The sequence below is a fragment of the Topomyia yanbarensis genome, chromosome 1 (assembly GCF_030247195.1).
Source record: "Topomyia yanbarensis strain Yona2022 chromosome 1, ASM3024719v1, whole genome shotgun sequence".
NCBI lineage: Eukaryota > Metazoa > Arthropoda > Insecta > Diptera > Culicidae > Topomyia > Topomyia yanbarensis.
In genome coordinates this window covers 19,457,767-19,485,492 of record NC_080670.1, presented here as the reverse complement: position 1 = coordinate 19,485,492, position 27,726 = coordinate 19,457,767, and the positions used below count along the sequence as shown (strand labels likewise).

Genomic DNA, 27,726 nt, shown 5'->3' with positions numbered 1-27,726 from the left:
AAACCCATAATTCTATGTAATTATTGGCACAAATAATTCATCGAAAGTGCTCTCAAAACAGTAAATGCGTTTATCTAAAAACATTAATTTTCAAAACTGCGTGCAATCTCATTTGAAAACGGATTAATTTAAAGACTGCATGTTTTGACATCTCGAATGGAAACCTTTTTCATTGGAGGAATGACCTATAAAATCTACAAATTCCTCATATTTACTATTTTTAGTGAAGCCTTAAAGTTTAGAAAGGGTTAAAACTCGATGTCAACGTTTAAGATCGCACCATTACGTCAAATTTGAAGTTTTTTAACCGTTCTTAGGTCATTTCTTCAATAAATTACTTTTGAGCTTTATTATTAGTTTTGTCTTTCAGATCGCTCCTGAGGCAGCAGGCTGTACGCAATAGAATGGAATCCATGCGCACCTAACCCTAGACACCACGGACGCCATTTTGTTTTTTTTGTGTCTTGAAAAAAAATGTAAATAAAGACGAAAATATAAGCTTTTTGAACCCTAAAACTGTTTCCTTCTGTTTGTTCTAATTGGCCCACAAAAATTCCAAATTTTGCTTACTTTTCGGTGATTTGAATGAAAACTTCTACTTAATAATACTTGAACTTGGGTAAATTATGCCGTAACAAAAATTGTATATTTTGATAATTGGAATAAATTCATAGATTATATGGAACTCATAGGAATGATAATTGAAATGATATTTAAATAAAACATTTTTGGGGCCATACAAACATATAGAGCTATAACTTCTTAAGCGGATTTGGAGTGCTGTCTGCATGAAGTATTTCGGACCTTGCCGGTACCGACACAGTACGTTGCCACCGACCACTAATGGTATAGTGGATCGCCTGGTTGTCGTTATGTGTGTACTAGTGAGCAATACATGTTATCCAACAGCAATGAACTGCAGAATGTAACATGGATGATGGATCGCCGATCATCTTTACGGAATGTGCTAGCAGAACCTTCGTTGTCCAGCCTTACATCACCCCCAGAGGTACTGCCGGGAGGTAGTTCCTGGGGGAAAGATGGCGGAGCCCAATAGAGTTTAGTCGGTATTACCCGTTAGCTTAGTCCAGGTCGAGCCCGACACTCCAGTACACTTCCGTGTGGTAGCTTGGCAACTACTAAGCACGTGTACTGGGTCAGTGCGCAAAATGCACTCTCCATTGTAAAAAAAAAGAAAAAACAGCCTTGCATCTAGCTTCGCCAGGGCTTCCAATAAGCTGTAACTTCTTGCGTTAGTCAGCCTGCTATCCCACTCCACGGCCCACGTGTTAAAGTCTCCTCCTATGCTTCAGAAATAAATTGTACTGCTCTGGTGTCCACTTTAGGGAGCATAACAGCTACATACGAATACATCGTTCATCTTGGCGATCACGAAACCGTCTTGTGTGCCATCGACCATCTCTTGGACAGAGAAACTGCGCAGCACTCGGATTTCCGCCATTCCTGCACTATCCACCACCTTGTTACCGTTATTGAGTGGTACACGATACGGTTCTACAATAATTGCAACGTCGCCCTTCGTTTCCGTTTTCGACTACCACAAGAATTGTCGCAATGATTGGAAATAAACTCTGTATGTATATGTGCTTTTATTATTTGATTTAAAAAGCTTCAAAAGGTTAGCCTGTAGTGTTTTGACACTGTGTGGGATTCACTTAAGTGCCACTAAAAACACTCATTACTTTTCTTCTTACTCTTACGGAACTACATCTAAAGATAACTTTGGGGAGGGCGGGGTTGTGCTTTCATTTGCTCGCGAGCTTTCCACAATTCGCTCAGAGCCACACTTGATCCATCTATTTAGCTCCCGACTTTCCTCTTGCTTTCCGTTATTCTCTCCATCTATAAAGTCGTTTCAATCCTCTGCGTACTTGAGCCATTAAGCCGCTTTGCTCAGACATTCTCCAGGGGTAAATTACCGCAAGCCATTTAGCTCCCGATTCCATAAACCATTTATTTAGATCCCAGCTTTGTCGCTATCTACTTGGATAGTGCCCGGAGGTGAACTCACCTTACTCCGACTGAGAGTTCCCCGGCGGTGGAATTTCTCCCGATAGCGATACCCGTTTCCATAAGCGGTGGTAGGATGTCTATCGACATTAATGTCCGTTTAATGAGCCAATTAGTCCCAACGGTTTACTAATCTTACTGAAGGGACAAATCAGTATATGCCCGGATCTTTCGCCAATTTTCACTACAAGTAACTTATAAAATATTCTTAGAAGATAACTTTTTTAAAAGGAACTTGTTCTTTCTTTTCATCGTGCGCCAAAGAATCGGGATTCACATCCGGATATTTATGCTTACTTGTAGGGTCTCGGACGCCATGTTTAATTATACAGGTAATGTTGCTATGCTACTACTTTATTTACCACAGGGCCATTTTGCAATGTTGGCATCGTAAATAGCGGTATTTTAATAAAATGAAAGTTCTTTAGAATCATGTAATTACTGAGAATGATGAAAAGGAAATTTTGATTTAATTTTTAATAAAACGTTACCACGAGAAAGAGAAAGATAAGAAACCATTGGTCTCGTCTGGTCTTTCAAAGCTAGTTTACAGTTCGAAAAATGGGTCACGGGATTTAATCAGGAAAATTTTTCGTCAAGAACTTTCCAAACTGTCAAACCAAAAGCTCTGCTGCTTCTAAAACATACCAACAAAATAGCACCGAATTTTATACCTATTAAAACACATTTTTTCCCGTCGGAAACAATTCATGTTGAATTGTTCCCGCCATGGGATTTGAAATCCCTGGATCCATATAAAATATACCAGAGCCGAAACCCCTAGATCCGTTTTCCGAACTATAAACTAGCCCTTAGGCACACTGCCTATGATCGCAAGTCAGTCCCATAAAAATAGGGGATCCCATAGAAAACGGGACAAATAAGCGATCATGGGTAATGCAACCTACTAATAATTTCTTCTTACGTAATGTATAGAGCTGAGCTTGTTCACAAGCTGTGTACAACCCACACTACTTTTACAGTAAACGGCAAGTTACGGCGGATAGCCTAGAACAAAGTTTCAATAGCCTACCGATCGCTAGCATCTAGTTTAACCCGCCTAGCCGCCTTTTAGTTTACTGGGAAGTTGTATTCAAATTGTGTGCAAGATTTGTACAAGTTGAGTATACAATGTATTCATACGCATGAAAGGAACCAAATCAAGAAACTTTTCAACGTTTCATGTAAGTACACGTCACATGACACAAATACTACATCACTAGCTGGTGGAAAATAATAAACAAAGACGGCAAAAGCAAATCTAGCCAAACATGTCAAATGGTCCTAAGTGAAAATGACAGTTTCTCTTTGTTTACTTTCTCTTTCGCTAATAACTCGGCAGTTTATACGTTTGTTACTCAACTCTTAGCAGAATAAGCTAGTCAAAATCAAAGTTTTTCGAAATATCCTGAAACAATATTGAAAAGTTTTAAGATGACGCCGTAATAATCGAAAGAGAAAGTAAACAAAGAGAGGCTCTCATTTGCACTTAGGACCATTTGACATCTTTGTCGAGAAATGGGACTGTTTTCAACCAATAAACTACAATAGTGTTCGTGAGACGGCCAACAAGAACTCAAGAGCAGCTTTATTTATTATTGTTATACATTTTAATTTTTCTTCTGTAATATTTCAGCTTAGATAAGTAGAAACAGGTGGTCTGAGAATATGCACGAGACTCGACGATTCACAAAACCTATTGGTTATTTTATTGGTTTTGCAGTGCAGGACAATATTTACGAATGACACTTCTGCTCTTAGTACATACTCCTTATTTATACATTGGGTCATAGAATTAAGAATAAAATGCTATTTTTTCGCATTTTTCGATGCAGCTATCGCTCAAGATAAGTTGTATAACTTTTTTCAACTTGTTTTTGTGTATATATTGGCGAATATCACTTATTTTAATCAAATGAGTAAACAGGGTAACGTCTTCCATTAAGCCAGCTCAACCGCAATCCTAACCCCTGTGGCTGCAGCTGTTGCCAAATGTCAAAAAAAAACCTGTTAAAATCAACTGAAAAGCGTTCTGAAGTTTTAACAGATGGAAATATATGTTGCCTTTTCTTTTTATATTATTTATTTTTATTTATTTTTTCTTTGTTTGAACAGAGTTAATCCCAATGTTCGTCGAGATACCCACGTAAGGGCACAAGATGATAACTGAAGCGTTCAAGATGGAGCGAAACAATATACACAGTTATGTACAGTGCTGTTGATCTGAAAACTTTTTGGATAATCTCATGATAACTTTTAGAATCCTGTTGTTTAGGATGTATTGTTGATGTATTGCTGTGTATTTTTGATGTTAATTCTAAATTAGGGACCATTCATAAATGACGGCTAGCTTTGAGGGGGTCACGACTTCATGTGCCTCAGCTCTTGGTGATGATTGTCTTTGAGACGGAAGACTTTCTTTATTGGGATTTTAATAAACGTTTGAATCATACTTAAGATATACGAGAGAAATATATTTCGTTTATCCACATCCAAGTAAACCAGCAAATGAAATATAATCATATTATTTTACATTCAATAGTGTAGTCCTACTGTTTAGTTCATGCAACTCCATAGAGCTGTCTCTACAGTATCGAAAGTACATTTTTTGGAAAGTAATAGAGTAAAAGAAACTTACGCGCCGATTTTTTTTATTGTAGGTATCCTTAGCATCCAGACAAATGCCTTGAAGTCATTAGCGGTATCAAGAAGTCGTCCCCAGAAAACTCGGTCCATAGCTGTTCATCTCCAACGCCTCCGGGTACGAAACTCTTTGCACACCGTATCCGTTCAAGACACATTCTCTATCATCTACTTTCCGTCCATGTCTGTTGATTCTAACAGAGAAGAACGTGTCGCTAAATCGCACCACAACAACAACAACAACAACTCGCCAAGACGCAAGATGGAAACAAAGTCTTAATTACATACCGCCGCGCCCGGTTGTTGTATTTTCACGACACCAAGGCAAAGCCCCTCCGAACAAAAGGTGTCATCGAACAAAAGAGGGTTATAGACCGCCTTTGCGGTTCGTACGACGAACAGCGAGTGCACGATAATGTTGAACAATTGTCACCAAGACAAGGGGGGCGGGGGCAACGAGGGCAATGCTAATTACGTTTGCCAGTGCCCAAGAGCCCCGAAGGTGTTGACCAGAGAGCGGTGTTGCACGCTTCGCTGCACGCCCCAAAACCGACGCGACGCGACGCTACGACACAGTCTGTGAGAAACCCTTCTTGCGTTCGAAATGAGATCAAGTTTTCGCAACGTGCCGTCAGTTTTCTTATTGTACTGCCTCCTCCAGGTAACCACAATCTCCCGGTGGAACATGTCTGTCGCTTCTTGATTTGGACACGGCCATGCGTAGCGTGTAGTTAGCTGGGTTAATGTAGAATTAACTTTTAAATGTGGAATCGATCCTGGTAAATTTGTTGTCGGTAGCCAAAACGGTAGCATCACTCAACTTACCAAAAGATTAATTCACTGGCTGACAGTGTGTGTGCGTGTATTCTTTCATTGCGCTTCCTTCGTGCTACCATTCGTCCGCCCCGCCTTCCACGGGGGGTTCAGCCCTGAAATGTGAGAAGACGGCGGCGGGTTCATGATTTATCGGTACCCTCTGGTTGCGGTAATATTAAATTGGTGGACCTCCCCAGAATTAATCTGTATCGCCACCTTAAATGACTCAATGAAGTCTCCGTTGGGTGAGGGCGGAAGATTTATGGCCCATTCCCGCGACCAAACCACGCGCACATCAGTTCACGAATTAGATGCTCGTTAGAGTCAATTGATGATAATTGCATGTGAATTTGTTTGAAGGAACAAAAGGGAACGTATGGGTTTTGCCATCACGTTTTGTATCTTGTCGCGTGAGCGAGATTTGAATCTGCTGGGAAGATTTTTTTTCTTCTTATTTTTAGTTAGCTTTGTGATTTGGTAGACAAGAGTTGGATAAAAAAGTGTACTCTGAGCTTAAAGTTTGATATGCTATAGTGCACCCTAGGCAGAAAATTTCTAAAAAAACTTGTTTTAATCAACGGTCGCCTTTTAAAAAGGTTGGTGGGGGTATATGGAGGGTTCAACGCCGAACTGTATATCATATCTTCCATTTGAGACCAGGTTAGTGAAAATTGGTTCAGGCATCACCGAAGTGGCTTCAGTTTTGGAATATTCCCAGAACCCGGGACTTCCGGAATTATTGGTATTACGATTGTACTGGTTTATATGAGAAATTACAGTTTGACCGCAATAAACAACCTGTAACTCCGGAACCAAAAGTCAGAACTGAATAAAATTAAATAGCAGCCCACGGGAGTATTATATCTTTTATTTGAAATCAAGTTTGTAAAAATCAGTTTAGAGTTTGCTGGGAAATAGGTGTGACATTAGCTCGAGAACTTGGCGAGTTCCCCGGGAGCATCAAGATCCGTCATAGGTGGCCAATATGGTCAAAGCTGCTTTGGTTGGTCATTAATAATCTAGACCCACAAATCCAAGTAATATTGACGTATTTCAATATGTATTGCATCATTCGGACATCAAAGGGTAACCAGTTTATATAGGAATTTGCTGTGTGACTGCACTCTTCAATCCGGAACCGAAAGTCCGATCAACTAAAAATTCAATGGCGTCTTAGCGTTATACCGTTCATTTGACACAAAGTTTGTGAAAATAGATTCAGCCATCTCGGAGCAAAATTGTGTGACATTATTTGACATACACATATATACAAGGGGGCAGCAGGGATAAGAACGACAGGAGTCTAGGGGCTTAACGAACCCCCCGGCCCTACTGCGAGCTAGGACGCCTTGCTGGGATATGGAGGGGTTTGAATTGGGCTCTGCTAAACCTCTAAAAATGCCATAACTCCGAAAGCTCCGACGACGCGAAGCAGTGCCGCTTCTGCTAAGATTCCTGTAATCAAAGATCTTAGCAATAAAAGAACCCTAGCCCAACCGGAGTGCCAACTGGCACATCAGAATCGACGCCAGTAACATCCTGATTATGGCATACTGGTCATGGCGAAAGTTAACGGACAGGACACGGATCACGAATTGGACGACGACTTTGGGCTGACAGCACGGCTGCCTCCGTCCCGACAAAACCCTGGCAGTTCTCCAGGTACGTTCAAAACTCGTCACCATTTGGTTGGTGGTGAACCTATTACCACCTGGAGCATTCCCGATTTTACACATCCGGCTCTGACCACTACTTCCCATGAAGGATAGTGTCAACCCTAGCATGACCTCACTGCTCGCATAGATAATCATGGGATCACAAGAGGCGACTATGTACAACGAGTTGAGAGAGCACCTGGGGACCAATAAAATGGAGCACATAGGCACCAGGCACGGTGAATCCGTTCGTCAGAGGTGGTTTGCTGAGGGCACCACCACCTGCAGCAGCTGAAGTTATTCAGCGAGACTAGGAGGAGGGGAAGCAACAGCAACAGCAAAACAGCCAGAGCAGAGCGGGATGAGTTACACCCCACAGATACCAAAAGTGGCAGCGAAGTGATTGGTGGAGGAGCTATACAAGCTTGTGGACGCAAGAAACAGTTTCCATAACAACATTAGGGAGATAGTTCTCAGAATCCGAAAGGAGCTACTGTGTGCTGCGAAGGAGGATCACACGGCAACGCGGAGGGCTGATGTAGCTGAGCGAGCATTGGCGTCGGCTAAGGCTACTATCTTCTTTGTCCCCCGAAGCGGGGGAAGCAGAAGCAGATTGGGGAGGAGAATACGCCAGTTTCCGTGACTCCAAAGAGGACAAGATCCTCGCCAGGAGACGGAAGACCAGACGGGCCCAAGAAGTAGACGCTCGAGGACGCTGTTATTTCCGTAAAAAAGGACGTACCCCACTAGTGAGAAATCTGGAGAACCGATGTAGGTCAGTAGGAGAAACACGGGAAACAGCAAAAACAGAGGGAGGAGCGCAACGGGCAGCAAAAGAGGAAAGAAAAACCCTTGGCTTGTCAAAAAACGCCAAAGAGAGAAGCCGTGCTCGTAAAAGCCAACGACGCGATGACATATGCAGCGCTGCTCCAGAAGGTCAAAGAGGACCAGGAACTAAAGGATTTGGGGGAAAATGTGGTAAGAGATAGGCCTACCCAAAAAGGCGAGATGCTCCTTGAGTTGAAGAAGAATCCCTCGACTAGCAGTTCGGAGATGGTGATTGTGTGCAAGGACCTTGCTGAAATCACAACGGAATACGATCTGAGAGGTGCACTGAAGCAGCCGTGTAACCTGGACGAGGTACATATGACGATCCGGTTAAAAAAAGAAAGCAAATCAAACAGCGATGATTCGTTTACCGATAACCGCTGCAGACAAGACACTAGAGGTAGGCAAAGTTACCGTTGGATGGTCAAGATGTCCATTGAGAGCAGCCCCTCGAATAAATAAACAAGCGGAGAAATGCTTCAAGTGTTTGGGCTTTGAACACTTAGCAGGGGCTTGCAAAGGGCCGGATAGATCCGGGATGTGCTAGAAATGCGGGAGACGGACCATCTTTGCACTCCAGCGGACAGAAACGACCATCTTTAAATGCCCGGCCTACAACAAGGCGACTGCAGGCCAACGGTAAAGAAGAATACCGAGATAAATCTGTGGCAGTCTACGACAGAAACTATGTGCAATGTCGCTTTGATCGTAGAGCCGTATCAAGTCCTCCCTGATAACGGTAACTGGGTGGCGGATAGATCGGACACGGCTGTGATACAAGTTATGGGCAGATTCCCCATTCAAGAAGTGGTAGAACGGTCATACGAGGGGTTCGTGATCGCCAAAACCAGTGGCGTCTTCGTGTGTAGCTGTTACGCTCCTCCAAGGTGGACAGTAGAGCAGTTCAACCTTTTGCTGGAGCAGTTAACCGAGCATTTGATCGGTCGGAAACCGGTATTCATTGGTGGTGGCTTCAACGCCTGGGCTCTGGAGTGGGGCAGTAGAATAACCAACACAAGAGAGTGTATCCTGCAGGAAGGTCTAGCGAAGTTAGACGTACGATTGCGCATTGAAGATTCTGTTAGCACATTTCAGAGAGACGGGAGGGAGTCTATCATCGACGTCACATCCTGTAGTCCTTCATTGACGGCGAACATGGATTGGAGAGTATGCGAAACTTATACGCATTGTGACCACCAGGCGATTCGCTACCGTATCGGTCAACAGAACCCTGCTGCAGTAAGGAGAAGGATGACCGGTGAGCGAAAGTGGAAGACGAAAACCTTCAACAAAGACCTCTTCGTTGAGGCACCTCGGCCGATCAGCGGGACAGATGCGACTGACCTAACAAGAGGGATTGTGGCGGCTTGTGACGCCACAATGCCGCGAAAACTGGAACCACGAAATAAACGGTGTCCAGCTCACTGGTGGAAAGAGACGATTAGTACGCTACGCGCTGCTTGTTTCTAGAGCGAGAAGAGAAGAGTGCAAGTCAGCGTTTCGGGAAGCTACGGCCGTTTTAAAACGGGAGATCACTCTTAGTAAGTCGTAAGAGCCACAAGAAGTTGTGCTGAGTAGTAGACGCCAATGTCTGGGGCGACGCATACCGAGTCGTGATGTCGTAAATGAAGGGCTCGACGACACCAGCCGAAATGTACCCAAGTAAGCTGAAGATAATCGTCGAGCGTCTTTTCGATTCAACTGTCTGACCATCAACACCGTACGGCGAAGAAGAAGGAGCAAACTCGGACGATCGGCAAGTGACTAACGACGAGCTCGCAGAAGCATCGAAGCGCCTGAAATCAAAGATAGCCCCCGCTCCGTATGGAATACCAAACGTGGTGGTGAAAGCTGCGATCCTGGCATATCCGGACATGTTCAGGATGGTGCTGCAGAAGTGTCTGAATGAAGGCAACTTCTCTGAAATGTGGAAGGTCCAGAAGCTGGTGTTGCTACCGAAGCCAGGGAATCCACCGGACAATCCGGCCTCGTACAGGCCCTTATGCATACTGGATACACTAGAAAAACTCCTGGAAAGGATAATCCTAAAAACGAAAGGTGAGCGCGGACTGTCCAAGATGCAGTTCGGATTCCGCAAAGCATCGACAGTGGATGCAATTCGGACAGTGCTAGAGAGTGCTGAGGCGACATCTAAACAGAAGCGAAGAGAAGATCGATACTGCGCCGTGGTCACGATAGATGTGAATGATGCATTTCACAGCGCCATCGCTGCAGCGCTGCACAGAATAAGGGTTCCCGACTATGCCATGTCCTGAAAAGCTACTTCCAGAGCAGAGTGCTGCTGTACGAGAAGAGCGAAGGGCAGAAGACAATGTGAGTCATAGCAGATCTTCCTCAGGGCTTCATCCTCGGTCAAACTCTTTGGAACGGGATGTACGACGGGGTCTCTTAGCACTGCGGCTGCGCAGAAAGGGAAAATCGTGGGTTTCGCGGACGGCGTGTCACTAACGATGAACGGTGAGACACTTGAAGAAGTGGAGATGTCGGTGTCGGGACAATAGATGCGATCGAGAGCTAGATGAACGGGCTCAAACTGCAAATAGCTCACCACAAGGTGGAGGTGTTGTTGGTCAGCAACTGCAAAGCGGTTCAGTGGATGCAGATCGACGTCGGAGGGCATGTGATTGCATCGTAGCGTGCACTGAAGCTATTGGAAGTGATAATCGACAACTACATCGACTACGCCTGCGAAAACGAACGAATAGCGAGAATCATGCCAAACGTCGGCGACCCGAGAAGCAGCACGAGCAGTCTGCTATCTACTGTTGCGTCATCAATGCTCCGATGTGGGGTTCCTGCCTGGGGTGCTGCGTTGAAAACCAAGCGGCCGTACGAATCGCGAGTGCTTACAGAACAATATCGTAGGAGGCAGTATGCGTTATCGCCGGGATGATCCCCATCTGCATCACTCTGGCTGAGGACGTGGAATGCTACCAGCGGAGAAATGCACGTAATGCAAGGAAATTGGTTCGAGCTAAATGGCAGCAGAAGTGTGACAACGCGGTGGAAGGTGTCGACTTGTGTGCATAGGTGAATTTCCATTTGAAGCAACACGTGGCCTCGAATGCCCTAGGTTCGAAGAAGCTTGTAGGGGTATACCTGGTGTGACAGTTGACAATATCGTCGATGTGCAACGACGAGCATAGCTGGGGCGCTGTCAACAGAGTGGTTACGAGTATACGCTCCGAGCTGCAGAGGAAGTGGCGAAGGGACCAACAAAGTAGTGCCATTGGCTAGAAAGTCGCTGTGAAATCACAAATCGGGTTTCGAGAGAAATTCCGCCGCCGGGGAACTATCCGACGGTGTAGACTAGGTCCACCGTCGGAAATCAGTTGCGTCGTACGCGACGTAGCACCGGGTTTGGGTCGTCGAAGCACCAGTGAATCGGACATCAGGCTTCACCGAAATCGCCGGGCCGACCTCAATACCCTACCGGCTAGCTCATGAGCAGGCCAGATCCATCGTCGGGAATTAGGCTAGGTCCACCGCCGGGGACTAGATCAAGTAGATCGGACGAGCTAAATGGCTCACGGGAACGAACATCGGTATCGGAAGCAATTTACCGCCAAGTGAACCAAGTCAGGCTCCGAGATAGAGCAGAAGAAAAAGGGTCCGCGAAAGCAGAAGGAACCCTTACGAAGTAATACCTTGGCGTAGTTCCGCGCGGAAGAAAGGCATAAAAAGAGTAAGGAGTGTTTTTAATGGCTAGGCACGATCGTGAGTCGTGAGCCCAACACGGTTTAACATAATCAGTCTTACTTGACAGTGATTCTAGCCACAGGGGTTACAATTTTTGACAGTTAGCCCTGCAAAAAGATAAGTCAAGATGATTAAATGGAGGCTGTTACCCTGTTAATTCGATTTCTTAAATAAATTTTTATTTATACATTGCAGTCAAAAAATTTAGAAAAAAAAAATCGATTACGTATCTGTAACATCAGGTGCATCGAATAATATTTAAAGCACCACATATGCTGACCTAATTTTTTTTGAGTATTAAGAATTTCAATTATTTTTTTAATTCTCGCAATAGAATGACCTTGTTCCATTATGACAGTATGGAGACATCTACAAAAAACTCGACTTGCATTACGTATTTTGTGCACCGCTTGTGTTCTCATTGAGCCCTTCGTTATGCAAAATGTCGATATTATGACATATTGCTAAAACGCGGCGGCGCTTCATTGAGCGTGTCCGTTCATTTCATCCGAGAATGATCGCGTGGAATTTTTGGCGAATGCACTAATATACTAATATCGAAATGAGATTTTAACATAAATCATGATTTATGCTGTGGATCCAAACCGTGCACCGATAAGGTCCTTTTACACCACATCTAAATATAGATTTAATAAGAAAAAAAGTCCCAATGAAGCTCACATCGATGAAGTCTGCGAACTCGGTGCCACTCAGGTCTGACATCACAGTTTAGACGATCGTTTTCAGTTGGTTCCTCTACTCAATCATTGGATCGTATCGTTGGACATAATACTCCCCAGAACGCATCGCATTGATATGTAATGATATCGAACGTCTTGGCGTTGATCCGAGAATGCAACGCGGGACAAAAGATTTGACTGGAGAAATCCGAAAACCAGTTTTATTCGGTATACCTACAAAAGCATTTAGCTGTCTGCGACGTACCTACAGCCTATTCCGCGAGAGCTGAACCCGTTTTTAGCTTGCTATATTCTAATTATCTTCGATGGAAAAGTGAAAATTACCATAAATATGTAATCAACCATGCACAATGCTAATGCGTTTGAATCGACATCAAGAGCGCTGGTTTGCTGCCTCCAATTATATATGTCACATAAATTGACTGTTAATGTGAGAAACATTACTCCGTTAGCTCGAGAGATTTTTTTTAATTTTTTATACAGTTGCTCACTGATAACACTCACCTCCAATATGTTGAGCCTCCCCCGGATGTACAGCCGCTGCCGGTGATCTCCGATGAAGTGCCAACGCCATAGACGACGTGCCCGGTGTGGAGTTCATCGATCCGGTCGACGAGTCACAGTCGATCAACGGTCTCGTCTGAGGATTATGCATCAAATTATGTTTCATCTCTTTCAGTTCGGACAACTTTGGTATGTGAACATTATGTACCGGTTCGGGGGCCACTTCGCCATCGTTGAGCGCCCGCTGCTCGTCCTGTGTCTGGGCCCGGCGGAGTGCCGTCTGCAGTGCCATCACCCGCTGCCGTTCGGCGGTCAAACAACATTTCTCGCAGTCACAGTTGCGATACTTGCAGTAGCGCTTGTGTCCCTTAAGCGCGATTTTGAGACCGTGATTGCGACATCGGGCACAGTTGGGGGGTGTTCGGGGATTCTGTGTGTTGTTACTCGAACTGGAGGCCCCGTTCCCATCCGGCCTCGATTCGTACCCCGAATCGGACATGGTTACCATCCAGCGATCTTGAGAAACCATTAACCACGTCGAGAAGACAAAACCCTTAAATATCAATCGGCGTCACCAAACTTCGTTTGCGTACCTAAATGAATGACGAGCTTAATGTTAACCGATCACAATCGTCTTCGCGCGTCAGTGCTTCGCTATCTCCGATGAGGTCGGAATATCGTACAAGCTCGCTAAACGGCAGATATCGATACCGGTGATCAGACGAGACAATACACATAACACACTAGAGACGACGCATTCAGAAAACATCGGTGCTGGACAGATGGCTACAAAAACAACAGATCGAACCTGTCTTCGGCTGCAGTACGAAACAACCGAGTCGAGTAGCTGTGTACGGAGTCTACTGTACCGACATAATGATCACGTTATTGGATGTACCGTTTAGGGTTACAAAGTTACGCGCGAGCGATCGGGGGAGCCTGGGAAGAGCTCTAGCTAGTACCGGCGAACGAATGGAATATCACAACGTTTGGGGTTAACACGATTTTTCTAAGTTGTTTACAATGGGACGGGTCACAGTTCTGCGCTATTTAAGGTCTGAAAGAAAGAGAAAGAGTTTTTTTGTTATTTTTGTGTTGATTATATAGGTTCAGATGTAGTGTGAAGTAGCGATTTTTCTGATCTTGATTCAATATTTTGTACGTTCCTACATTACTTTAACAGTCGTCGGCAAGTCACAGCGGGTAGCCTATTTAGAACAAAGTTTCAATAGCCTATGATTGTCAGCATCTAGTTTAACCTGCCCAGCTGCCTTTTCTGGGTTTGTAAGAAGCTTTGTAGTCTTCTTTTCCACTTGGCAAAAACAGACATTCAACTCGGACGGAAATCAATTACTCGTCGACAGTTCGAGCCGATAGAGAAAGGGAAGTGCACGCCTTGCGAGTAAAACGGAACCAGAATGTGTGCGTTTGTCCTTTTATGGGTAACGGATTTGCGTTCAAGACGAATATTATTCTGGCCAAAACAACAGGGTCCGAAAGTTTTTCTATATATGTAGAGTATTGGATCAAGATCAGAGAAATCTAATGATTTATGCATAGTGCGTAACAAATAGTTGCTAAAATTGTAATATAGGGTAAATGGTCGAACGTTTTCGGATTTATGATTCTATCGCTGATTTAAAGGGCAAAAGGTTGTTGAAACTTCTTCAAATCTCAGAACTAGCCTTTGCCCAGTAAATCCAGCTCGAATTCGCACTGGCTCCAGTTACTAGCAGAGATGCCAGGTACTTTTTTCAAATGTCTGCAATAATAATTTTAAAAGTCTGGGAAGAACAAAAAATGTCAGGAAAGCTAGTGTAACCAAAAGCCTTTATAATCAAAAATCTGCAAATATCTGCAACCAAACTAAAAAATCTGCAATTATCTGCAACCAAACTAAAAAATCTGCAAATATCTGCGTCATCGAAAAAATCTGCAGCTTAAATTAAAAATCTGCGAATATGCAGACTTGTCTGCAAATCTGGCATCTCTGGTTACTAGCCGGCTCTAGTGACACAAACAATTCTAGAGAAAATTTTCAATAGGACGTAAGTAACATTGAGAGCCTCTCTTTGTTTACTTTCTCTTTCGTTTATTACGACGTTACTACAACACTTTGCACTAATTTTCCAGTACATGTACATACGCAGTACATGTGCATATCGAAAGCCGACGGTTTTTACTAGAATATTATGCAAAGAGTAGAGTAGTAAATGTTGAAATGGCCGAGTAATGAACAGAAGAGAAAGACCCCAAAGAGAATCTCTCATTGTTGCTTACGTCCTATTGTAAATTTTCTCTATAATTCTAATTTTAATCGTTTGTGTCACCGGAGCCGGATACTAGCTAGAACCTAGGCTAGAACCAGTCAGAATTACGGCTCATTTTACGGCTGCATGTAATGTTGTATCCATGAAATATTTCGCTTGGTTTACGTGCTCGAAACATTTCACCATGCAATCCTGTATGCGACAAACTGAGAGTCGTGAACCAAGGAATCAGAACCCATTGTATATACAGTCAGGTCTCCTACTACGTGGATTCCTACAACGCGGCTTCCTACAACGCGGCTTCCTACTGCGCGGTACCCGCGTTGTAGGATGCCCGTAGCTTATGGGATTACGACTTATTGGGGCTGTGGCCAATTATTTCGTCCGCGTCAACATGTAGCCCCATACTTTCTTTGGCAAAGTAGTTGAACTCACTTGGGCCTACAACTTAGAGTCATAGGGTATCCAATTAGTTGAGAACTATGTCGCCAGGGGTGCTACGAAGAAAGAGTAAATAAATCGAACCTCTCGTCGTAAATTCGACTTCAATATAATGGATTCAATGTCAAATATATCAAGACCCTGATTATTTTGAAAGGTGGTGTCTTCGGGGAATTTGTAAAAGAAGTCCAGAGCTTCTGGATGGTAGATAGTATAACTCGTAATTACCCCCACCAGGCGGCGCTAGTGCTAATGCAAATTTTCAACACATGTTAAATAATTCTATATCTCAACATCGTGATTAGATAGAGTAGTACTGTCTTCAGCAAAATTGCTCGAGAGGTCGAGGACTACCCAACGGTAACAGATTAGTTTGGAATACTCTCACTATACGGCGCTAGTGAGCGTAGAAGCTTTCAGCACATTGTAGATTATGATATATCTCAAAAGTCTAATAACTTGGAAAAATTGTGTTTTCGGCAAAGTTCTCGAGGAGGTTAAAGGCTACTCAATTACGGATAGATTCAACTGGAATGAACCCGCCAGGCGGCGCTAGTGAGCATTTTTTTCAAAGTATGTATCTCGACATCATGATCATTTGGAAGGGTGCTGTCTATGGCAATATTCATAGATAGGTCGAGCTCTGTCCTACGGCGAACAAATTAGTTCAGAACTCGCCCACTAGACGGCACTAATGAGAATGAAACTTCCTCTACATTATAGATATATTTCTAAAGTCTAATAATTTAGGTAAACGCTGTGTTTGGTAAAGTTCTTCAAAGGGACAAGTGTTGTTTGACAATGTATAGAAAAATTTCGATTTTACCCGCTAGGTGACGCTAGTGAGCACGAATTTTTCCTTTCAATTTCTGCATCTCGATATAAAGGCAGTTTAGAAGGGTGGTGTCTTCAACAAAGTTGCTCGAGAGGTCGATGACTACCCAAAGGTAACAGATTAGTTTAGAATACTCTCACTATGTGGCGCTAGTGAGCGTAGATGTTTTCAGCATGTAGTAGATAATGATATATCTCAAAAGTCTAATAACTTAGAAAGATGATGTTTTCGGTGATGTCCTTGAGGAGGTCAAAGGCTACTCGATTATAGATAGATTAAAGTGAAATGGACCCGCCAGTTGGCGCTAGTGAGCATTATTTTTCATATCCTGTATCTCGAGATCATGATCATTTGGAAGGCAATATTCATAGACAGGTCGAGCTTTGTCTTAATGCGACCAAATAAGTTCGGAACTTGCCCACTAGGCGTCGCTAATAAGAATGGAACTTTTTTAATATTATTAATATTATTAAGCCTGATAATTTAGGAAAATGCTGGTTTGGGTAAAGTTCTCCATAAGGACATGTGCTGTTTGACAATGTATAGAAAAATTTTGATTTTACCGCTAGGTGACGCTAGTGACCACGATTTTTTTCCTTTTAATTTCTGCATCTCGATATAAAGGCAATTTAGAAGGGTGGTATCTTTAACAAAGTTGCTTGAGAGGTCGAAGACTACCCAACGGTAAAAGATTAGTTTAGAAAACTCTCACTATGCGGCGCCAGTGAGCGGCAAAGTTCTTGGGGAAATCAAGGGCTGCTCGATTGTAGACAGACTGAACTGGAATGGAGCCGCTAGGCGGCGCTAGTGAGCAATCATTTTTTCCCCATTTTTATTTCTCGGGATCAGGATAATTTGGATGAGTAGTATGTTTGGCAAAATTCATCGACAGGTTGAATATTATTTTACGGTGATCATATTTGTTCAGAACTCACTCATTGCTAGGGAGAATACAACTTCTACTGCATAGTAGATTAAGTCAAAAGTTTGATAATTCATGAATAAGGTGCTATCAGATTAACGTGGATTTCAGTTTACGAATTTCGGCACCTCAAAATCACGACAGTTTAAAAGAAGGTTTTCTTCGGTGAAATTCATCGGTAGATCTAAAGCTGTCTGATGATGGGTTTTAAATACTGTTATTATGCACCAGTGAATGGGTTGATGAATTTATCTTCTTATCCGTTTTGAGGCTACTTCAGAAATTTAGATAAAATTAACAAGAATCAGAGCAGTAAATAATCTATTCATAATCGAGTAGCCCTTATTCTTCCTCAAAAACTTCCGACAACACCATATTTCTAATTTATTAGACTTCTGAGATAACTCAACGCCCACCTATCAAACAATTTTGTTGAAGACACAACCTTTCTAAACTGCCTTAATATTGAAATGCTGAAATTGAAAAAAAAGCGTGCTACCTAGTGTCACCCAGAACACGTGCTTACTAGCGTCACCCACAGTCCCCTGAATTACCAGACTTTAAAAATAGATCTACAATATTCTGAAAGTTTAATCCTTCTTTGCGCCGCCTAATGGGTGAGTTCTAAACTAATCTGTTCACCGTAAGGCAAAACTCGACCTGCCAATGAATATTACCAAAGACATCACCATTGCAAATTATCATGATCTCGAGATACAGAATTTAAAATATATACTTGCTCACTATCGTAACCTTGCGGGTCCATTCCAGTTTAATCTATCCATAATCGAGTAGTTCTTGAGCCCTTCAAGAACTTTGCCGAAAGCGCAATCATTAGACATTTGAGATATATCACAATCTACCACATGCTGAAAGCATGCACGCTCACTAGCGCAGCATAGTGAGAGTATTCTAAACTAATATGTTACCGTTGGGTAAACCTCGATCTCTCGAGCAACTTTATTGAAGACACCACCCTTCTAAACTGCCTTAATGTTGAGATGCAGAAATTGAAAAGAAAAATGCTTGCTTACTAGTGTCACCTAATCAAAATTTTTCTATACATTGTCAAACAGCACTTGTCCCCCTAGAGACTTTACCAAAAACAGCGTTTTCCTAAATTATCAGACTTTAGAAATATATCTATAATGTTGAGAAAGTTTCATTCTTATTACAGACTAATTTGGGCGCCTTAGGACAGAGCTCGACCTGTCTATGAATATTGCCATAGACAGCACCCTTCCAAATGATCATGATGTCGAGATACATGCTTTGAAAAATAATGCTCGCTAGCGCCGCCTGGCGGATCCATTCCAGGTTAACCTATCCATAATCGAGTAGCCTTTGACCTCCTCGAGAACTTTGCCGAAAACACCATCTTTCCAAGTTATTAGACCTTTGCGATACACCGTAATCTACAATGTGCTGAAATCTTCTACGCTCACTAGCGCCGCATAGTGAGAGTATTCCAAACTAATCTGTTACCGTTGGGTAGTCCTCGACCTCTCGAGCAACTTTACTGAAGACAGTACTACTCTATCTAATCACGATGTTGAGATATAGAATTATTTTAACATGTGTTGAATATTTGCATTAGCACTAGCGCCGCCTGGTGGGGCAATTGCGAGTTATACTTTCTACCATCTAGAAGCTTTGGACTTCTTTTACAAATTCCCCGAAGACACCACCTTTCGAAATAATCAGAGACTTGATATATTGGACATTGAATTCATTTAATGATAGTCGAATTTACGACGAGAAGTTCGATTTATTTACTCTTTTCTCATAGCACCCCTGGCGGCATAGTTCTCAACTAATTGGATACTCTATAACTCTAAGTTGTAGGCCCAAGTGAGGACAACAACTTTGCCAAAGAAAGTATGGCGCTACATGTTGACGCGGACGAAATAATCGACCACAGCCCCAATTAGTCGAAATCCCATAAGCTACGGAAATCCGACAACGCGGATTCCTGTTTCACGCCCCCAGTTAATCGCGCAGTAGGAGACCCGACTGTATATGTAATGCGAATTTAAGCTGCGGCCGAGACCCAACTGACATTGGCCATCTATTAAAATTGAATCTGTAGTCTAGCCCTGTTGCTACCTCGATACATCACATCAAAGCATTTTATGCCAATATGCTGATCCTTTTTACTCACCTGTATACATAAAGAGTGTTGTGGGGTAAAAGCGCAAAACTCTTCCGAGCAACTAAATGTGTAAAATTTCACAGTTCTAATTTCAAAATAGGTTATAAAGTGTTGATCGAATAAAACAGTTAAACTTTAATAAAAATTTTACCCTCAATATTCCTGCGCAAAAACACGATGAAAAGATTGCCCCACTAAATATTAAGCGGACGCGAGAATGTTGGTAGAAGAACCTAACTAATTTTTTGTATCTTTTCGCCCAACCGTTTAACGGTTGTTGCTCCCAGATTCTTTCTGTTGGTTTACTTTTTCTTTCATCAGTCGATCGACGCTGTTTTTTCGGATATTAATATGTATGAAGCCGGCATTCGTGTAGTCTTTCTCTCTCTCTCTCTCTCTCTCTCTCTCTCTCTCTCTCTCTCGTGACATTGGTAGGTGAATATTAATGATTAAATTACGTTCTCTGTACCGTCATGAATAGACGTCGAAAGAGTAAAAATTCGATTGCTCATGTATTGACTGAAAGCAGCTCAAAGACAGACTTTGTTGACATATAACCAAGCTATTGGATCATGTGTCGTCACGATCATCATCTTTGCCATTTTCGGAACATTGTCTCACACATACTAATTCTAGTACAGTATATGGTTGCTTTGCTAAACAAGCTCATTATTTAACAGTGAACAGGGATGCCATTATGCCAGATTTATCTGGCACTGCCAGAGTTTTTTGCAGGTTCCAGACATAAAGATAAAACTCTCATAGTGCTAAATTTTTAATTTAATTTTTAAGTTATAGAAGAATTTAACAAAAATCGATTGATAAATTTCGATGACTCTGAGGTCACTGTTAAGTGACAAATTGTGCCAGACATTTTTAGTTGATCTGCCAGATATTCTTTGAAAAATAGTGGCAACCCTGACAGTGAATTGTTCATTCATCATACGTCACATTCCTTACGGCCACTTCTTGTCCTGGTTCAATAGGACGCAGAATCATTTTATAGGCCGGCTGTTCGGACCCCAAAAAACAAAAGGCATTATTGTTCCTTGTGAAACCCCATTTCCGACTCCGACGCAAAAGCATGAATTTCTGTGTCGCCGAGGGGGGAGGGTAAGTGCGGAAGGATATCACACTTCCTTCCACATTCTCCAGTTTTGGTCGGTGATTTGCGATTGTTCCTTTCCAAACAATGACTGCGAAGTTGAGTTGAGTGGAAATTAATCAGTCCTGCGATCTACAAAGTATGCAGTATGTACCTTGTTGCGCGAGGAATTCAAGCAGATGTAGTAAAAACCTTGTTTAATCGTCTTGTTTCAAAGAGCCTTTTTGGGTTTGCTATTTGGATACGACAGTGAATAAATGAAAAGAAAGAATTTCAGAGGAATTTTTAGGATGTTAAGCTATTAGGGGCGTCTCGTGAACCCGAATACTTCGAGCTGTTCGTGATTGTAATGTCGTGGAAGGCAAGAAAGGATCAATGCATAAATGACGTAGCAATTTGGGGTGGTAGGGAGGGGGGAAGGGTTATACAGAATGTGTGATGAAGTGTGAGGAGGGGGGCGGTAGAGTCAGAAGTTGAGCTATGTAGTTTATTTTTTTTCGACGGGTATCATTGATCAGAAAAAATTATTTAATGTTTCTCCATTCCTAAGAAAAATAAATTTAAATTCACACAAGTTACTTTTCACGCGGTTTTTCGCGTGGTAAAATTTTCGATTCACGGAACCTAGGCTACAACCTAGCAAAAAACGAAAAGATTTTGTATGCGGATTTAACTTGATACATTGGGAAATCCTACGTTATATACAAAAGGGAGGTTAGAATTTTGCGACAAACTGCTCCGAGAGCGAGGGAGGGGTCGAAAATCTCCGAAAAAAGCTACGTCATTTGTGCACGGCCCTAAACAGAATTTGTTTTTTAAGACCAAAGACATTTGCTTGATAAAGCACCGGAGTAACAGCAATATCAGATACAGGAGAGAGTGAAGGTGGACAACGATGGCAGAGAAAAGAGGAACATCAAGCTTACAGTTTGTGGCAAATTGTCGACGGTTATGGCAGCGTTGGAGCAGAACTTCAGGTGTCAGAACTTCAGGTCGTTTGGTTACAAGCACACTGCACAGTGCACAGTGGTCCCAAAGAGCAAAAAAGGGTTTTTTTAGATTGCGTCAAAACGGTTGACGTTAGCAATATGGTGTCTTTGAGAAAGTTTTCACACTGCAGTGGTCCAGAATGCAATTTTTTTTACAAATATCTAAATTTAAGGGTTGTGTGCAGGACGCAACCACGGCGACATTGAAAATGTAGTGTGAAATATAATTCGCGGCGTCGGCGGTAAAACATGATGATGAGTTATGTTCTATCAACGACTATGCGGTAAACTTGGGTCGAAAGCCCAACTCCTACCAGCAGAAGGCAATGGATTCCTCACATTTCCTTTCGATCATGGACATATGAGCCTGCCTAGTCCTAGTTTTCCGTGTTATGTTTATAACTGATTCGTTCTAGAATACCTATCTTTCAATTTCATTGCATTCGTTTCTCTTAGTCTTAAATTTGCCTAAAATAGCCCGCAAAATCGATACAATAATCGAAATATCGCACGTTTACGTAGAGGGGTGTAGCAAATTTGTGACGATGTGTGACGAGCGGGAATATTGTCACAAAATGCTACGAGGGGGAGGAAGGGGTCGAAATTCGTCGAAAAAAAAGCTACGTCATTTGTGTACGGACCCAATGGGTAGGTTTACGATATCGGTCGAGCTAACTAGGGCTCAAAATTTTTCAATGCGCACAAATTTTAATTTTTTATGCGGTACTAGTAAATGGCGAACACGAAATTATTGCGACACATTCAACAGGGCATAACTTTTATACCATTGGGTAAAAATCAACCAAATTTCGCACACTTTCTCATTGATGTGTATTGTTTACATGCTGTCAAACTCGAAGTCGTGTTTTTCAACGCGAGTCGAGAGAACAAATTCTTTCCAAACACCTGGAATTTCCTGACCTGTCGCACCGGCAGTTGGGAAAAATGTTGAACATTCACCATTCAACCGTCTCCAGAGTGTTGAATCGGTTCCAGGAGCGGTTGACGTTGGACCACGGCAAAGTAGCTGGAAGAAAACCGGGACCGGAGAACAAAAAGACGGAGGGAAAGGTGAAGCGGATGATTAAAGCAAATCCCAACGTCTCAAACCGTGATTTGGCTAAAAAGATCAGCGTGTCGCAGAGCTACGTCTAGAATGCAAACAAGAGAGCTGGACTACATACGTACAAGGTACAGAACTTCCCAAACCGTGATGAGCGGCAACAATCGACGGCTAAAACTCAGGCACGGAAGCTCTACGAGAAGATGCTGACAAAATATGGCTGCTGTGTGATGGATGACGAAACGTATATAAAAGCCGATTTTAAGCAAATTCCGGGGTTGGAGTTTTTCACCGGCAAGAGCAAGTTCTATGTGGACGACAAATTTAAGAAGAAAATGTCGAAGTTCGCCTCCAAATATCTCATTTGGCAGGCCATCTGCTCTTGCGGACTGAGGAATGAGCCTTTCGTGACAAAGGACACAGTAAATGGCGAGATCTACAAATCTGAGTGCCTCGAGAAGCGCCTTTTGCCGTTCTTGCAGCAGCACGACGAAGCTGTCCTGGAGTGGTATGAGGCAAATTCTGTCCATTTTGTTCCAAAGGACATGAGTCCGCCAAACTGTCCGGAGCTGCGCCCGGTGGAGCAGTACTGGGCAATGATGAAGCGGGAACTTTGGAAGAGCAAGAAGACAGTCAAAGACGAGAAGGACATGTTAAGTAAATGGAAAAAAAACTGAGAAACTGGTACCGGATGACACTGTAAAGACTTTGATGGAGGGCATCAAGCGAAAATGCGTTCAATTTTACACTCAAGGCTCCATCGATTAACTTTTCTTTTGATTTTTGAAGTAAATATATGTATAACACTACCCTAAAATTTTGGTTTGATTTTAAACATTATAAAAAAATTGGCATGACATTTTCGGTGTCGCAATAATTTCGTGTTCGCCCTTTACCTAAATAAATCGAAATGAGTAAGAGAGTGTAGTGGTGTAAACACACCGATCTTCAAGGTATTCCACGAAGCTCAAAACAATCGGCTTTCCAAATTGGAGAACCGCCGATTTGTTTTTTGTCTGTTTAAAATCTCTAGCGTCGCAAAAAGCAACGCTGTACTAGAGTCATCGCAGCGGCATGCTGACTAGCACTGACACTGAGTGCCGTAACTCTCCAGTTGTGGTGTGCAAAGCAGTACACAGTGCACTGCATAATTTAAATATATCTGTCGGCTACTGCTATCGTCTCCGCTGCGACGTTCGACTAGAGAATGAGCTCGCCCGAGCAAAGCTGAAAGTTATATATCCGAGGATGATGTCATCGGCAAAATCAATACAGCCAATCAGAGCCATGGAAAGGAGACATCACGAGCGCTTGACCGCTGGATGCCTAGACCTGTCGTCGTGTCCACCCCCCCAGCGGTAGCATTGATCAAATGTAGCACACATTGCAGCGCATTTCCAACGTGCCTGATTGCTACTGCTGTTCTTTACGGCCCGACGTTCGACGGAAGAATGAACTCACTCGAGGAATAATATTCTTTCAATAGTCGAGGATGACGTCATTCATAGAACCGTACTGTGCTGGGTGCTCAAATCAGTTTTACAGTTTTACAGTTTTACAGTTTAACAGTTTCACAGTTTTACAGTTTTACAGTTTTATAGTTTTACAGTTTTACAGTTTTACAGTTTTATAGTTTTACAGTTTTACAGTTTTACAGTTTTACAGTTTTACAGTTTTACAGTTTTACAGTTTTACAGTTTTACAGTTTTACAGTTTTACAGTTTTACAGTTTTACAGTTTTACAGTTTTACAGTTTTACAGTTTTACAGTTTTACAGTTTTACAGTTTTACAGTTTTACAGTTTTACAGTTTTACAGTTTTACAGTTTTACAGTTTTACAGTTTTACAGTTTTACAGTTTTACAGTTTTACAGTTTTACAGTTTTACAGTTTTACAGTTTTACAGTTTTACAGTTTTACAGTTTTACAGTTTTACAGTTTTACGGTTTTACGGTTTTACAGTTTTACAGTTTTACAGTTTTACAGTTTTACAGTTTTACAGTTTTACAGTTTTACAGTTTTACAGTTTTACAGTTTTACAGTTTTACAGTTTTACAGTTTTACAGTTTTACAGTTTTACAGTTTTACAGTTTTACAGTTTTACAGTTTTACAGTTTTACAGTTTTACAGTTTTACAGTTTTACAGTTTTACAGTTTTACAGTTTTACAGTTTTACAGTTTTACAGTTTTACAGTTTTACAGTTTTACAGTTTTACAGTTTTACAGTTTTACAGTTTTACAGTTTTACAGTTTTACAGTTTTACAGTTTTACAGTTTTACAGTTTTACAGTTTTACAGTTTTACAGTTTTACAGTTTTACAGTTTTACAGTTTTACAGTTTTACAGTTTTACAGTTTTACAGTTTTACAGTTTTACAGTTTTACAGTTTTACAGTTTTACAGTTTTACAGTTTTACAGTTTTACAGTTTTACAGTTTTACAGTTTTACAGTTTTACAGTTTTACAGTTTTACAGTTTTACAGTTTTACAGTTTTACAGTTTTACAGTTTTACAGTTTTACAGTTTTACAGTTTTACAGTTTTACAGTTTTACAGTTTTACAGTTTTACAGTTTTACAGTTTTACAGTTTTACAGTTTTACAGTTTTACAGTTTTACAGTTTTACAGTTTTACAGTTTTACAGTTTTACAGTTTTACAGTTTTACAGTTTTACAGTTTTACAGTTTTACAGTTTTACAGTTTTACAGTTTTACAGTTTTACAGTTTTACAGTTTTACAGTTTTACAGTTTTACAGTTTTACAGTTTTACAGTTTTACAGTTTTACAGTTTTACAGTTTTACAGTTTTACAGTTTTACAGTTTTACAGTTTTACAGTTTTACAGTTTTACAATTTTACAGTTTTACAGTTTTACAGTTTTACAGTTTTACAGTTTTACAGTTTTACAGTTTTACAGTTTTACAGTTTTACAGTTTTACAGTTTTACAGTTTTACAGTTTTACAGTTTTACAGTTTTACAGTTTTACAGTTTTACAGTTTTACAGTTTTACAGTTTTACAGTTTTACAGTTTTACAGTTTTACAGTTTTACAGTTTTACAGTTTTACAGTTTTACAGTTTTACAGTTTTACAGTTTTACAGTTTTACAGTTTTACAGTTTTACAGTTTTACAGTTTTACAATTTACAGTTTTACAGTTTTACAGTTTTATAGTTTTACAGTTTTACAGTTTTGCAGTTTTATAGTTTAACAGTATAATACTTTTACAGCTTACGCACGATCTTTCAACTATTTTCCGTGTAGAATAACATCTTTTCACCATAACTTTCCCAGACATAATAATATTTCCCTCCCTTCGCTTCCACGCCGCTTTCGATGCGTCTTCGAGGAAGTCATCGCAACCGGAGTGAAACCCGTGTGCCACGAGAATCAACATCCGATTATGTATTCATAATTCACAGCCGCATTAAACTGTGGTCTTTCACAGCTGCAACAGTTGAAGCCCTTTTGGAAGGTGTTCAAGCCGGGCGGCATCGAGGATGTTTCATACCACCGACCAGGTACACGATGTTACTTGCCTGGCAAAAAAGCAACAACTGATTCAAACAGGCACGCGGCACATTTATTTATAACTTTTCGGGTTCGTTTGAGTCACTAAGGTGCTCCCTATTGACGGCTCTGCCAGGGATAGATTTACTGATGCATGATAGTTTTCACGTCTTCCGAGATCTATTCATTTTTGCTTGTTTTTCAATGGTGTTCTATTGAAATTTTCGTGAATTGACCCTTAAACGTACTACCAAATTACTTTCACGGTGGACACTATATAAGATATAGCTTCGTTTTGATGATAAAATTTTGTCCTTTACAAGGCTTTTCTATTACTCTAAATAGTGGGTAGGGTGGTTGTAAATTTATTAAAATCCGAAATTTTTTTTATGGTTCGAAATAGAGTTTCGCAGTCTTCCAGATAATTGAAAAAAAACTAATTTTTCAAAACTTTGCTAAAAACGCTGAAACCAAATATCCTGTGCTTTAAATTTTACAAGAAATTAATCAAAAAAATTAAGGTGTTCCTTGGAAAATGGTTTTATTTATATAACTTTTGCAGTTTTAATTTTTCATAAGTTTGTGTAGAAGTTTGTGGAGAAGACCAGTTTGTGGAGAAGAGACAATTGGTGAGGTCCCACGAACCTGTGTACGTGAACCTTGTACCCACATAGCCCAAGTAGCAATTGCAACTTGTTGAAAGTGTTAAATGTTGCACATCTGCTACGCAATATTTTTTATTGTTGGATATATTTGAAAAGAATTTCTACGGGTTTTTAAACTGATTGTACAACTATGTAAGTATAGAGCAGGCCAATAGTGTTAAGTATGCAAACATCAATAACAGTTGTGAAACTAATCAGAAACTTTGCTAACTTGCACAAACAGTCTAACAAGTTGCAAATGCCTCTTTGTTTGCCATTCCACCCTAAAACAGAACTGTCCAACTACCCAATGCTCGACAAATGGCACAGCTATTGTTTTCATTATTTTGCTGCATTTAGGAACATGTTGCACAACATACAAACAAAGTGCGCTTTTTCCATAATATAGTTGTTACCAAGAGAGTTACAAATACTATACAGTAACAAAGCGTGCTACTTGGGAGAGTTCGACTGAGCAGACGAATATGTCACGTGTTTTTTTACCTAGTCAGATGCACACCATGCTACCGTTCCACCAACAACCTGAACAAACACGAAGACAGAAATCTCGAACCGTGCCGTCTAGTGCGGATGCGGATAGCTCTTTAGTGTGTTCGAGTTTGTATACAAAATGTGTGTTTGAAATGAGCACCGAACAAGAAAGCCCATGGTGTGCGAAGTTCTTTCGGGAGCAGAAAACTGTTTGCACTACAGACACTTTATACACAGACTTGCGGAAACAAAAACAGCAAAACTAGCAACCATGAACATTTGCTGGCATCACGGAAGCTCCCATAAGCTTTGCATGGGCTTCCCCCTTTACTTTCCCATCAATACCGTCATGCTCGTTTGGCTGCACTTTTTGACACTTCGCTAGTCTGTCTATAAAATGTATGTAGTTTG

The 27,726-nt window shown here is 41.5% G+C and overlaps 1 protein-coding gene across 6 annotated transcripts in view; it reads right to left on the bottom strand.

Annotated features, from left to right (window-relative positions):
* The window catches only part of LOC131677054 (uncharacterized), a 376,540-nt gene that overhangs the window by 312,514 nt on the left and 36,300 nt on the right, over positions 1-27,726 (bottom strand). For 3 of the 6 annotated variants that reach the window (XM_058956582.1, XM_058956585.1, XM_058956581.1), the window contains exon 2: positions 12,899-13,955. In XM_058956582.1, coding sequence (XP_058812565.1) covers positions 12,899-13,427 — 529 coding nt within the window. In that variant the 5' untranslated portion in view covers positions 13,428-13,955. The remainder of the gene's footprint in view (positions 1-12,898; positions 13,956-27,726) is intronic. The other 3 variants (XM_058956583.1, XM_058956584.1, XM_058956586.1) reach the window with 3 other exon arrangements.